The sequence below is a fragment of the Odocoileus virginianus genome, chromosome 3, assembly GCF_023699985.2.
Source record: "Odocoileus virginianus isolate 20LAN1187 ecotype Illinois chromosome 3, Ovbor_1.2, whole genome shotgun sequence".
NCBI classification, from domain to species: Eukaryota; Metazoa; Chordata; class Mammalia; order Artiodactyla; family Cervidae; genus Odocoileus; species Odocoileus virginianus.
This window is the reverse complement of record NC_069676.1, coordinates 61864747-61879418: the sequence shown is the minus strand read 5'-3', so window position 1 is coordinate 61879418 and position 14672 is coordinate 61864747. Positions and strand designations below refer to the sequence as shown.

General features: G+C 47.9%; 1 protein-coding gene across 1 annotated transcript; it reads right to left on the bottom strand.

Moving 5' to 3' along the window:
• Nucleotides 1-566: 566 nt before the first annotated feature.
• On the bottom strand, nucleotides 567-14366 carry SAP30L (SAP30 like). Its single transcript, XM_020905582.2, has 4 exons — nucleotides 13534-14366; nucleotides 9547-9669; nucleotides 7278-7376; nucleotides 567-5763 (listed from the first exon to the last, which is right to left on the bottom strand). Exons 1-4 carry the CDS (start codon nucleotides 13729-13731, stop codon nucleotides 5635-5637), a joined length of 549 nt encoding a protein of 182 aa, XP_020761241.2. The 5' UTR covers nucleotides 13732-14366; the 3' UTR covers nucleotides 567-5634.
• Nucleotides 14367-14672: the final 306 nt, after the last annotated feature.

Here is a 14672-nt window from a genome sequence, read left to right as displayed (position 1 = left end):
TCTGGGTCGGGAAGATCCCCTGGAGGAGGACGTGGCAACCCACTCCAGTATTCTTACCTGGAGAATCCCCACAGACAGAGGAAGCTGGTGGGCTATGGTCCACGGGGTCGCAGAGAGTTGGACACGACTGAACGACTCAACACAATGTGTAACACACAGTGGTGGCTGCCCTTAGAAGGGACCTGGATTTTCCAGTTTGCAACTCCCTCTGCACCACCCCCCAGTAGGCATTTCAATTTGCAACCATCCATCCAGTAGATGGGTGGACAACTATACATGGATAACCGGAGACCAGAGTGAAACTCTGGGGCCGGGGTACCTGCTATGCTGGGTAGCACTCAGGCTCAACTCCGGCTGATCAGCTGCAGTCAGTTTGCACAGGAGTGAGCAGGAGGGCAGGGTCAGACTTCTGTGACCTGCACTCACGCAGGGTGCACTGGGGGTGGAAGGGCAAATGGAGGGAAGACGGATATCCTCAGTCACTGTCCTACACAGCTAGGGGCCGAACGCACAAGTGAAAGATCTGAGCTCCATGCGGGCATTCAAAGCGAACAACAGAATGTGTCTCTTGTTTCTCATTTAGATCATTTATTAAGAGCAAAAGTCGGGCCATCCCATCTGTGTGATATTGCAACATGAAAAGTCATATACATACTAAGGAGACCCCACAGAATTGAGAGCCTTTCAACAGTACAGAGCCATAGATTACAAAATTAAAATACAAATGATCCCCCCAATTGGCAGGAAACATGTACAATGAAGAGGCCTGGAATGGAAGGGCACTTGCTTTTTGATAAGGCAGTTACAAAATGGAAAAAAAAAAAAACCAAACCCAAACCAACCCGCACCCCTAAAACACTCTGATGGGCTCAACAGATAACAGACATGTGTAACAGGGATCCTGCACAAGCCTCTGCCATTGGCAAAGATATGTTCATTAAATGAAAGCCATTGAAGAGTTTGTGTTTGAAGATGCAAGCCAGATGAAATGACTGTAGACATTCCTACTGTAAGAAAAGTCCCACCCTGCCTCTGGCTGGATTCCACCTCAAAAAATGGGATTGACTTTACCCTTCCTAACCATGAACTTGGAAACAGTCTGTAATAAAATGAAAGGAATACAAAAGCACCCCTAGAGCACCACGCTTCCCAGGGCGTGGTCTTGAGCTCACCTGTCCTTCAGTTCAACTGTCTCTCTCGCTAACAGGGATGGGGGCAGCAAATGGCAGGGCCACAGAGCTGTGTCTGCTCAAGTCAGGGTCACCTGATTGAGCCACCTGAAAGGCAAGCGCATTTCATGAGAACTTAGATTCTAGGACACCACCACATTTCCCACTAGGACTCTGGAACCTTGGTCTTAAAGTACAGCCTTTTTCTGATCTCCCTTCCCATTCATTTTACAAAACTCAACTGATGGCCTTCCCAGTCAGGTCTCACAGCCTGGAGTTCTGCAGGTTGGTTCATAGTCCCTGAGAGCCAGGCTGGCCTGGGGGACCTCTGCTCAGGGGCAGGTCTCAAGGACCTGAAAGCAGCTCCCTTGCAGAATGGGTTCCAGCTACGCTGTGAGTTGTGAAGTGAACAAGCGCTAAGTGGGTCTAGATGATGCCAAAGCATTCAGGCAAGTCTTTTCGAATCTTGGTTTCCCCATCTCTAAAAATCAATGACTGGGCAATGGCAACCTTTAAGGAGTTTCCAGCTTGAAAATATGGCACCTCTCTGACACTGAGACATGTGGTTCCCCCAAGTTCCTAAGCTTTGCTTTCTCCATAAAAGCAGTGTGTGCAGTACTTGCAGGAATCTTAAGGTATAAGTCCTTAGGGGCTATTTAAGCTTTCAACTCCAGGACAGCATGATCACAGTTTACAATCTTCCAGCTAAAACTTTTCCTAAGTTTTGTGAGGCAAACACAAAACTAAGGCCTCTTCTGTCCTAAGGTATTTTTTTTAGCAGTTCTGGAAGCACTGTCTTCTCCCCTGACCTCCTCCATCAGTTTTAGCAAGACTGAGGGAGTATAACTGGGGTTTCCTCAACATCTTCAATAAGGAACTAAATGGACTAATGATACTTAGAGGGGAGAACATTCAGACACCAAAGTGTCTGTTTGCTAGCTGCTCCTTCCCCAAAGACAAACACTATACCCTGGGATGGTGCCAGCGATTAGTCCTTGGCTAACTTACTTGGCCCCCATTAGGCAGAGACTAAGATGGAAATTACTGAGAACACAGAAAAGCCAGAGGTTTACAAAGATAGGACAGGCTTCCCCAGGAGGTAGTGAGTTCTCTGTCCTCGGAGGTGTTTAAGCCCAGAATGCTCAATCCTTGGTGGGACGGTTGTAGGCAGAATGTCAGCACCTATGGGAGACTGGACTGGATGACTTAGAGGTCCTTTCCCAACGTTTGGATCTTGTCGTTGTAATGACAGAGTCCTCAGATGATTTCCGTGCAGTAACAGCTCTGGGATCTGTGGTTGGGCTCCTGAGTAAGTTCCCACTCTGGCTTTCTCCTTCCTACCATGCAGGTGCCCTCCAGGATGTTAACAAAAAGTTCCCACAAATAAACAGCTGAAATGCCAAGGTTAGATGCAACATTCCAGCTGTAAGCAGTTATTCATATCTGCTCTCTGGAAGACTAGCTGTGACTATTTAGCTATGACAGGAACATCTAACAACTTGGCGGCTACATCACATACATGAAATTCCTCTTCCTTTTACACCCCTGGTCTTGAATCCTTTGGTTGCAATCTCTCAAGGGATTTGGCTATGATCTTTTTCACATGCTGTTGCCAACCTAAGAGTCTGTTCACTGAAATAAAGTCTGTCCATTTGTTTTTTAAAAACCTTAAAAGGAAGCAACACGGATGGCAAGATGTTGACAATTCCATGTGACACACTCTTCAGGGCACAGGAAAGAACGAAGCAGGCTGGAACTGAGGCAGGAGCCATGCTCTTGAAGAAGACAAAGCCAGTCTGGATTGCATATTCCAGTTTTGCCCAGGAGCACCAACAGCAGAGAAGGCAATGCTGCGACGTGACAGGTAGAGAGAAGCAGAGTCCTTGCCGGGTGGCAGAGAAATGCAGGCAGCCACGATGAGCACTGCGCTCCCCAAGCCCCACTGCTCCCCACAGCCAGACCTGGTTGCTTTGGAGGGTTGGCCACCTCTAACAGGTAGACGTCTCCTGCTCCAGATCAAACCATGGGAAACTGCAGAAGAGGCTAAGGCAAGTGGCTTAGTGGTCTGATGAAATAGATTTCTGCACACAAGAAAAATACAAGCTCAGAGAGTTTTGTCTTTTCTCTCATCTAAGATGCTTTCGAAGGTTGAAAAGACACCCACAACTTCCACGCTCCAAAGGCCCTCTCCTTAGAGGAAAGCTGGCACAGGATTTGAGGGCGCACAGCATCTGGCTGAGGGGGAAGCTTCCCAGGCTTCATGTGGGAACGAAAGCACTCTCACAGCCACTCTTGAACAGATGGGACCTAATACCACAGCTTCTTGTACAGAAGTGCATTGCTGTCTCTTAACTGGGAACACAGATCTGCTGTTGAAGAAACAGTGACATGACCTACACGTCCACAACTCTGGTTCAAACATCAGAAAAATACACTTTTTTTCTCAAGGAGTTGTGGACATTTCCAGAGAGCAGGTTCCCAATGTCCTAAGCCTATCTGCCCCCTAACTCCAGCCTGAGGAGAAAACACTATCTTGGATAAAGGGGGCTTGGTGTTTGATGCCTTCAAAGCCATTCTAACTCAGCTCCTCAGGGGTAAAAAAAAAATCTACTTTAGAGCCTTCTTGATGCCCACACATCAAGAGCCTTCAGCTGTGAGTAGTGAGACTCTTTAAACACCTATTGAATCTGCACAACTGAAAACACACACAGAGCACCCTGATGTGCCATCCATGGCCAGGTGTATGAAAATAAAATCCACTCAGTCTCAAGTATGCTCTATGTACATTCATTTATACATATCTTAAAAGGCTGCAATCTGCTAGACATGCGTGGTGAACACTGGTGAAAGCTGGGCTGCACCTGAACACACGGTGCTTTACTGAGGGACAGTGGTGGCCCCAGCCCTGTCCACAGAAAGCACGCTCCGTGGAACTGACACCTTTGGCCACTCTACCACCCGGCTGGGTGTGTATGTGTTGGGGGTTGTTCTGACCTCTCTGTGTGGATGCTCAGATTAAGTCATCTATGAGACACTAAAACACTCTGCCAGGCTATGCTGTCCAGTGCTGCTTCTATTTTTTAAGGCTTAAGGAAGAACTCAGAATGAAAACTGAGTTAGAAAGCGGTACCTTTGACCACAACTTTTGTCAAGGTGGTCAGAAATTAGAATTCAAGTCCTTTCTTCTCTTTTCTTCCCATTCCCTGTCCACATCCTCTGCCCTCCAATACACTGACTAGAAAATTTTGCAAAAGCATACTTTTGGATATAAAGCTTTGTTTTCAAAGGATACTTTGGCTCTGATATAATTAGATAGAGGAATCTGAAGTTTTGAACATAAAAAAAAATCAGGTAATTATTAATACTTAAAAAAAAAAACACTTTAGCAACCTTCCCCCTAAAAGAGAGGCAAATTGCTCACAAAAATGAACATCAGATGGCACTGACCTGTGTTGCTCAAACCCATGATTTGTTGCTGACCCCCAAGGAGGCCAAAGCTGGTCAGACTTTCTATCCCAGAGCTGGACTTCGGAGCAGAAACCACCTGGTCCTTGGCAGCTTCCTTGTGGCTGTTAATTAAGGATTAGTATTTCTGAAAACAAGAGCCCCAAACCACTAAATATCTCCATGTGTCAAAGCATTTCTGGCCCAGGAGAATGACTGAAGTCCCAGTACATCACTTCACCCTGAAGTATGAAGCGTGGAGGGGTGCACAACGGGCCACGGCTCCCAGGAGGGACTCTGCATCAGGGTTTCTGGCACCTCCACAAATACAGCTTGGCACATAAGTCTGCCCTGGAGTCCCGGTCTGACCTGAAACCTCCTGCTGGTGCATCAGGACTTCCTCACGCTCTAGAAGTGAAGTGGTGAGCAACAGGAACAGCAGAGGCCTTGATACCAAGAGGTGGGAAGCCCAAGACTGGCTCTGCTAGTTCAGTTGGATGTGTCGGTAAACCCTGCCTGAGTGCCTACTGTGTGCACAGCACAGAGCCGGTGAGGGGCCAGGCTCAAATGATTTGCTGATAATCGACAAAGCGTGGCGTCTACGCCCCTGGCAGACGTTTGCTCATGCACCTCTCTGCCAGCCGTACCTCGCTGCTGGTCCAGGGCTATACCTCACAAGCGGTCTCGTGGAACTACAAGGTGACTACCAAAATATCTGTCATCCCACGTGTCCAGCAGAATTGACTTAATGCGCTGTAGAATGCAGTAATGCATTGTTTTCCTTTCATTCTTTTTCCGATCTTGTGATTTTTTTAGTCCGGTAGTTGCCTTAAAAGAAAGTCTGTGTATAAACATGCTGAATCATGAGAATATAATCCTCCTGCCCGAAAAGATTTACAGTATTCATTATTCAAACTTTTTTATTTACAATAAAATTTAACAGTCTTTATGGGCTTAAATGTAGCAGATGTCACCTGTGCATTAAGTATTATACTTCATTCCTTGAAGGTGTGCTTCGTCATCACTCAAGCTGCTTGCCACTCTCTGACTTCTGGTCCAGTCTACTCTTGTTACTCTTCACCATGTAGATGAAGTAAGCAAGGGTCTCCTTTTCATTCACAGGTATGTTCCTGAAGTGTCGGCTGACAGTCTATACGGGAGGGAAAAACAGAGCCCAAGAAAGCATGTTAATAAGCCAGGGCCGTGGATTCTCAGCTGTGTAAAAGGGAAACAGGAAGCTGCTTCCAGAGCTGGGAGGGAGTTATGATTACTGCACAACTCCCCGCAGTGCTCCAGAATAGAGAATGTGAATGCCCTTCTTTCCCAGGCTTAGGGGATTTGGCTTCCAGGCTTCCAAAAGCAACATTTTAACCCACAGCACTCTCAAGATGCAGTCCTATTTCAGGGGCAGATAGCCTATCCATCACAGCATAGTCTCAAGGTCATCTCCATGGAGGAGGAGACTGGGACTGCTCTGGGTGACCAGCTGCTACCATAACCTCTTAGACCCTGGAACTGGGCCGAAAAGTGTCTTTTTAAAATTGTGTCAAACAGCCAACTGAACAGATGTAAAGGTCTGACCCAAAAAAATCATCTAAATAGTATGTAACTGCTTCTTGAAAGACATCAGATTTGAAGGAAAATTCATCATATATTACGTATTCCCAATACTTTGATCTATTTCAAGTCCTGAGAATGCAGTCTCCACTTGCCCCATCTCATCCCATCCTTCCCACCGGGGGTGGACACTGGTTTTGAAGTATGAAAGGCTTATGTACTTCTATGTTTTAGCTGGATGCTAGCGAAGGAGAGGTTTAAGAAAAAATGATGGATCAGCAAGAAAGCTCTCAAGTAAAGATCAAAAACCAACAGGGATGTGAGCCCATAAGGAAATCTCTGAATGGACCAGGGGCTCTAGGACAGATAAAAAGGGAGTCAGAGAATGAAAACTACAGAGTGGTTGTCTCTGGGTGGTTGGATTGTATTTTCCATCATTTCCAAATTTTCTATAAAAGAGAGAAAAATACATTTAGAAAATAAGGATGAGAGGATGCCCATATACATACCAATAGGACAGAGCATCAAGGCAGGCTGTCAGTATATTAAAATAATGGCCAATGGAGCACCCCAACCCCATCCCACGCCCTGAACTAGATAAGGACTCAGGGCTGGAGAAAACATTCTTGTGCTCCATTCATTATAATAAACACTTCTATTACCAATATCAGAGTAGAAAAAAATCAAGGAAAGAAAACAAAGAAAGAAAAATAGCTCCTGCAGACTATGAGTGAAGGTTTAGGGATGATTAATCAGACACACCTCATGTACAGAATGGAACGTATCTGGAAAGAATCTTGCAAAACAAGATTCAAACAAACAAGCAAACAAAAGAACTCTCAGGACTTAGAATCAGGAGTCGTGAGATTCCAAGCTACCAACTTGCTATGTGATTTTAAGCAAGTCCTTTCTTTTTCTCTGTGCCCTGGTTTCTTTTATGGAAATCAGGCCTTTCTAGGTCTAAAGCTGGGGGATTCTAAATTGTGCAAGAGGGAAGAGGAAGTTGCTTCTAGAGGTATGGAGGGGTTCATACACAGGGAGAATCAAGGTCACAGTCAGCAGCACAGTGCTGCGCTCCCTCTTTAGACGGCAAGTCTGTCTACCTACTTCTGCTAACTGGGCCTTATTGAAGCCTGGTCTGGTCTGCAATTTGTAGTGTCGTTTATAACGTCGGAGAGTGTTCACCTGCAGCTGGAACAGATCAACCTAGAGAGAAGAGAAGAAACACATTATCCATCACCTGACCAGCCACGACTCATCAAATGCCCCCACGTGCCTAGCACTATGCTAGGTAGGGGTGGGGAGGGAGAGGACTACAGACAAGTCTTAGAAATGGCCCACTGAGGACTAATTACTGGCTGGGAGGACAGAAACAACAGTGGAAGCAGAATTCTGGCCAGGGAGGGGTGGTCCTAGAAGGCTGATGGAGGTGGTGAAGCTTATGCTAAGGACAGGCAGGGTTTCAAAAGGGAGCAAGGAACAGAGAGTAGGGAATTATAGAGAAGGCCATGAGCTCAGAAAGTCAGGGGAGAAACACACGGGCTAGGAGATCAGAGGCACTTATGGTGGGTTTAAAGGGTGAGACTGGGTGGTAGCATGTCTTGACAAGCAGAAGTAGTGATCCTGGTTTGGGGAGGGGGGTGCTATCCCCAGAAGATGAATCTGTGGTGGTTTGTAGGAAGACTGACTGGGGTGCGGGGGGATGACAGAGGGAACTGCTGCAGTGATGATCCAGAAATGAGATGGGAAAGCAGGGGTGCTGATGCTGGAGGGGGCAGCAGGCAAGGAGAGAAAAGGGAAAAGCAGACAGACATCCTGGAGGACAGGTTAGAGCTCGGCCCAGAGTGGACAGAGGGGCATGAAGGAGGACAGCAGGATGTACTAGTGTTCTGATAGTTCTCCCCTAGGCCTAGCCGTCAGGTGTAAGGATACTTAACAGCCCCCCACCCAGAGACAGCTCAAAGCTACTGTAGTAGATGTACAAATCAGCAGGCTAGGGTCTGGGTCTCTGCAGATGACTGGGTAACAGAGGGGGAAGGACTCTTTTATTTTTTTCTAATAAAGGAAGAGAGGAAAGCTGCACAGTCATGAAATAGTGAAGGCCCGGAAAGTTGGGCTGCCTTTACCTGCCTCTAAAAGAGATGTTCTTGCTTCAGGCAGGTGGAGAGCACTTAAAAACAAAATGAATGATCAATATGAGGGACCAAAGTCCTTCATTCTTTTCAAACATTCCTCAGATCTTTTTCTTTTTGTGAAAAGCATTTTGATAGTGAATACATCCATTCCTTCGTAAAATAATAATACTAAATGCATCAGAAAGATACTGTAAACCAGTGATAGAAAAGGAGACACAGAGAGGGGCAGGGGTAAAGGGCCATATTTTCAAAGATTTTCCTCCGCATCTGCAGACAAAGGCCCGCCTACTCTTTCTATTCCTACACAGTCATTTTCACCCTGAGTGCTAACAGGCGGTTGCCTTATGAAATATTCATGCGTCAAATATTCAATGTACATTATAAATGGTTCTTCTTTTGCTGAGTCTTAAGTGAAAACAATTTAGACAGAATGAAAATTCGATATTCATTCCTGTTAACCTTGCTTAATAGACACTGGCACTTTGACGGGATGGTGGCCTTCTGGTTTGAGAAGCGATGGTTCTCAGCAGGACAATTCTGCCCCCAGAGGACACCTGCAATGTCTGGAGACACTGGGAGTAGTGGCATGCCTGGCACCTGGTGGGTAGAGGCCAGGGATGCTGCTGAACATCCTATGAGGCACAGGACAGCCACCACCACAAAGAATTATCTGGCTCCAAATGTCAACAGTGCCACTGTTGAGAAACTCTGTGCCAGTGTAACTGACCTTGGAATAGATCTTTGGGAATAAGCCTGGACCAGGAATCAGAGAGTGATAGAAAATCCAAGCTGGTGGGACCTGACAATTTACACCTTCATTTTGCAGACCAGGAAACAAAGCGGAAGTGACTTCCCCAATCCATACATACTCAGTCTCCATCTTTAAGGGCAAAACCAAAGTTCTGAAAAACTCAGCATTGTGGTTGTATTTAAATACTTTTCAGGGGCTTCTTGAAGAAAGGCAGCACAGATACTGAAGAGGGCACTGGACTGGGGCCCCCAAACTGAGTGTGTGACCTTGAGTGTCTGTGCCTATCAGTAAAATGGTGGGGCAGTTAGACCAGTTGATTTCTAAGCTTTCAGCCCTCAGATTCCATATTACTATGATGCTATGATTCACTTTTCAAATACACCACAGCAACACAAAGGCGACTAAGTTACTTCTTAGACCAGGCCAGAGGTAAGGATCAGGTCAGAATTCATTCTCCCAGCTTTCTCAAGGTGAAGTTTTGGACTTTTACCTCAGGAATGTCAGTGTCATGCTCAGGAGAATCTCCGCCATCGTCACTTGTCTTCCTCTTCCTTTTATTTCGTACACTCTGGATGAAATTTTTGTGAAAATCGCAAATATACAGATGCCTTACCTGATGGGAAGCAAATTAAAGTCAGAGTTGCCAATCCCATGGAAACAGCAACAGGTATCTGTCAAACTATTGGCCTTTTCTCCTTTGTGAGGCATTGGAGAGACCACAGGAAGAAACAGATACAAGCCATCATTTCCTCAAAGAGAACACTAATATCACACCGGGCAGTTCATTATAAATCAAGTTCCCCCTGGATGATAAACACAACACATGTGACAGACACAGCAAAGGGCAGGGCTCCTGCAGCTGAGGTAACTGGAGTGGAAGTCCCTGACCAGAAGAAGACTGCAGGGAGATAGGAAGCATTCTGGATGGGACAGCCAAGATTGAAGTTTCAAAGGAGGCTGACAGAAGGTGTGAGTGAGGACGCCCTGAGGAGACTGTATCACTTAGGTGAAAGTGACTGCCTGTGCAGGAGCATCAGGAGAAATTCAGGGGTTTGGGACATGAGAACAGCTTAGACTTTCCTTCAAACAAGACAGAGTTCCCCTGCGACATGACATCTTCAGACCTGTAGGAGTGAGTAACTTACATGGGGCTGGAATGCACTGCCCCTGGGAGCAGGAAAGTGGGCACTGTGGTAATGATAGGATAACAGGCCATCCTATTTTAACATTGACAATAGCAACTACTGTACCATGACAACCCTCTGAAAAACTATTTCTATGTATCAATTTATAATTCTTGCATCAGCACTCATGGAATCCACAAAGAGAAGCAGAAAGAGGTGCAGAGATTCTCACAAGGTGAAACCACATAAAAGAATCTGGATACCACTGCTGATTTTCTAATGGAGGCTGGAGGCATAATAGTAAGTGAAGGTGGAAGCAGCAGCTAAGATGTGAAGGACGTGTTTTTATTAAGAATATAAGTACCAGGGTTGAGATGGAGGAACCATTCAAGAACCTAACAAACTGAATGCCTGTGTAAATGACTTGGGGTTGTTGACACTGAACCAGATGTTACACAAATGTTCTTGAGAGACTTCTGAATTTGAGTTTATTCCTCTACTGCTTAAAGATAAAAGTAAGCTGATAGGTAACCAGCGTAGTTAATTCAGGCCTTTCTGTGGAGAAAATAATGGAAACTGTTTCTTATTCACATGAATCAGCACTTTCATGTGGTTAGATTAGTGAGCCATGAGTAGTTTTATGTTTACATTGTGATAGTGTCTTGCAAACAGCAGGTATCCAATAAACATTGCTGTACCAACACAAGCAGCCCCTTGCATCTAAAAGCAGCTTAGGCCAGTAAAAGCCACATTTACATATGGCTACAAATTTGAATGACTTTGCCAGATTCAACTCTGTCAAAGGACTTTCAGACACAGCACGTGTCACAGTCTCAAAGAATCCCATCCAGCTGATGCATAGACGACTGGACATGCTTTCATCAGGGAAGAAAGCACATTCACAACATATCCTACATCCCCCATGCTAGCTAGTTTCACATGTAAGACTAAGCTGTTCTTCAAATTCACAGACTGACAGACTTAGAAAAAGAACAGGCAGAGGCATGATTCCTAAAGCTGTGACTGGGAGATTTTCAGGTCAAGATGCTAGAATAATAGAATCCTAGATGGAAAAGAACTCAGCAATCACTAGTGCAAACCCCCCCGGCTCCCATCTCCTTTTCTAGAGATATAAACTAAAGCCACCTTAAGTGAGGAAATGACCTGGCCAAGGTCATCCAGACCTTCTAACCCCGGGCACGTGTCCTTCCTACTGCAATACCTTCCTTAGACTGCTCTCCACTTCCACTTTCCTCCAGAAAAAAGCAGATATATGTCAATTGGAGTGATGTTTGAAAGCATGTTATATCTTAATAAATCACAGAACACTGCCAATGCCTATACAGAAGGAGTTAAACTGCCTGAGTTGGATTTAAGGTGCTATTATTTTAAAAGGTTCTCTGCTAGACCCTTTTATAAGATAAATAGTCATTATTCTTCCTTAACCATTTTCAAGTACATATTGGTTTTCAGAATTTCAAAGCTCAGTGGCCTTTGGGGAGTTGGGGGTGGAGGAAGGAGGGTGATAGAAAAGGCTTTTTTTTTTTTTCCTGTTTCACTTTCTGCAACAGCTAAAAATTCTTGTAACACAGCAGTTATTTAGAATTGAATTCCTGCCTAAGCCTGTGAGAATGAAATAGAATCCCTTTCAGAAATAATGACACTACAACACCACCTTGAAACAAACTATGAGTGAGTCTGCCTTGAAATCCTACTCCTTCAAAAGCATTACCTTTTGGGGACTCTAGTACTGGGCTCAGGCTGCCTCTCTTCCAGACAGTGTGTATCAAAGTCAACCTAGCCCTACACAGGTTTTCACAGGTTTTCCAGAGGGGTCACCAGGAAAATGGAGTCCCAGATGCAGCAACACAACTGCTCAGAGGGTGGGTTTAAAAGAATCGGGAATTTCTGTTTCTTAAGGACTGGAAAAAATATTAAGTAAAGACTTCCAACCATCTACACAGAAGGTGGGCAGTGCTTCCATGAGGATGAATCCACTGCTGTCCTTGAATTGAGCATTTCACTTCCATATTGTCCCATTCCAGGCCACCACTGTGGCTAGCCAGTTATTTGCTCTCGGTTGAATTCCTTTCATTCACTGATAGAAACTTGTAGTGAGAAAGCCATCAATTCACCCCTAACCACTTAAAAATAGCATCTTTCCATTGGAAAGTTGCAAATATAATTGTTAGCTTAAAACAACAACTGGACGTGAGAGTAAGAGTGTAGAAGAAAGCGCATGGAAGATATTTTTAATTTTTTATTTATTGAAGACTTAATCAAGCCTTATGTGTGAGGCCCGGAAGTAAATCAGACAACAGATTCAATTAACCAGCCCCTTAGGTGCTGTGTGACTTTGGCACCCTCGCTTCCTATCTCTGGGTCTCAGTTTCCCTTGTAACATCAGAAGTGGAAAAAGTGGGTGTCCTTTCAGTTTAATGAGCAATCTCTGATTTCCCCCCAAAGTGGAGAAATTTTGGTCTTAAAAGAGAAGAGATGGTAGCCATCTAATCTAGCTGGTCGACCTGAATATTAAATACCCCCCTAACTCATTTTCAATTCCTAATCACCTGGCAGCCACTTTAGGCTTACAGCAACAGATGTCAAAGGAAAAAGTTCTTAATTGGTTGACAATAGACACACCTTCAGAATTTTTAGAATAATTAACTACAGTTGTGAAATCGCACCGGAAAAGTTTTCTATTCAAATTTAAATTACCCACCCCCACCGCTCCCAGGGCATTTCTGAAGAACTTAACTCTATAAAAGTAGGATTTCTTCCTTTCAAATCACTTTGACCGCCTGAGCCACCTCCCACGACCAGGTCCTGGCCTTATTTCTGCCACATCCTTGAAAATCCCATTTCCCCACAGCTGCCTGCTAAGGAGCGAGCTCGGCGACCCTGTGCAGAAGCTGAGGCCGCCGCAGACAGGAAAGGAGCTGCCACCTTTCCTTTTCTGAAGGAATAACAGGGATCCGAGAAGGAGGGAGAAGTTGGAGAAGAGCCGGGTCCCTTCATCACCTGCCCCTCCGTGGGCCAACCAAATGAACCCACCTCTTCCTGCTCCTCTACCTACACCGATAAAACGCGCTAAAAACTGGTGTCAGATCTTGCCAGGCAGGAAGGGTCCTCGGAGCAGAACCGCCACCAACCTCCCGGATTTGGGCAGAGTCCTAGTTAGAGCTCGTCAACGCCGAGCGGCCTTTGCAAGCCCGAGTCCAACTCATCAATTTGCAGATAAAGGGCGGCGAGGCCCAGGGCGGGGAGGGCCCCCGAGTCCCGCCCGCAGCCAGGGGCAGCGGCCCGAGAGCCACCCGGCGCGGGGACCCAGGCGGGGGCGGGGGCGGACTCACGCTCTTGTCGATGTCCAGCTTGAGTTTCTTCTGCGAGATGCTCTTCTGGACTCTCTTGCTGAAGGAGGCGTTGCCCGCGGGCCGGACGCAGCGCTCGCCGTCCTCGATGAGGCAGCAGCTCTGGCCGTAGCCCGGGGCGGCGGCGGGGGCGGCGGGGGGCCCTTCGCGGCTGTCCTCCTCGGTGCTAAAGCCGTTCATCTCCTCGCCCCGGGCCGGCCCCTCTGGGGGAAGGTCCCCCGTAGGCCACTCCGCAGCCGCGCTCCCCGCGGGGCAGGTCGCCGAGGCCCCCGCGCTCGAGGGTCCCAGAGTCCGTCTCCAGCCGAGGCGCTGCCCGGCCCCGCGCCTGGGAGGCCCGGCTCCGCTCTGCCGCGCTCCGGCTCCTTCGGTTCCCGGCCCGCGTCTCCACCAAGCCCCTTCCTCCCTGCTCGCGGCCCCGGGGTCGTCTCCCGCGGCTTGCAGGGCCCCGCCGGGAGTCACCCTGAGGCGCCTTCTACCGGGGGCCCTGAACCGTTACCCTTCGGAGGAGACGTCCAGGAGGGCGTCCCAGGAAGCACCAGCTCCCCGAGGACTCCGGGCCCGGGTTGCCAGAGGGTTCTGAGGGCCCCCGCCGGCTCCCGCCTTCTTTCGGCTGCCGGGCAAACTCGCCGCCGGGCAGCTCCCCCGGGGTGGCGCGGCCTCCCCGCGCGGGGCCCGGCCTCGAACCCGCGGCGCCCGGGCCCCGCGGCTCCTCTGGCCCGCCCCACCCCTGCAGCCGCTCGGCTGCGCCCCGAGTCCCGAGGCAGCCCCTTGGCCGCCCGGCCGCCGCCCGCCCAACGCTCCGCACCACAACAGTTCGCTCCCCCCCGCCCTCCGCGGGACAGCGGAAGTCCCGCCTCCGAGAGCCCATTGGTAGCCTTTCCTCTGTGGGCGTGGCCTCCGCCGCCGCTGGCACGTCCCATTGGGCGCCATCGCCGCCAGTCCCCGGCGCCTGGCTACTTCCTGGACTCTGCTGGGATGGGTTCAAAGTAGAGAAAGTGGAAGAGGGAAGAGTTCCCCGGGTGAGGGAGACGAGCCGGGCCGCAGACTTTCTGGGCTCGGGGAGGGATGGTTAGCAGGGTCCCGGTTGGACGGAGGGCCAGACTCCAGGGACAGAGTATCAC

Coding starts and splice junctions, on each gene's coding strand:
- SAP30L (XM_020905582.2), bottom strand. CDS start 13,731: ATGAACGGCTTTAGCACCGAGGAGGACAGCCGCGAAGGGCCCCCCGCC. Junction 7,377..9,546: donor ATGACACTGACATTCCTGAG/GTAAAAGTCCAA, acceptor TCTTCTCTCTAG/GTTGATCTGTTCCAGCTGCA. Junction 5,764..7,277: donor ATAAGGCCCAGTTAGCAGAA/GTAGGTAGACAG, acceptor CCTCCCGTATAG/ACTGTCAGCCGACACTTCAG.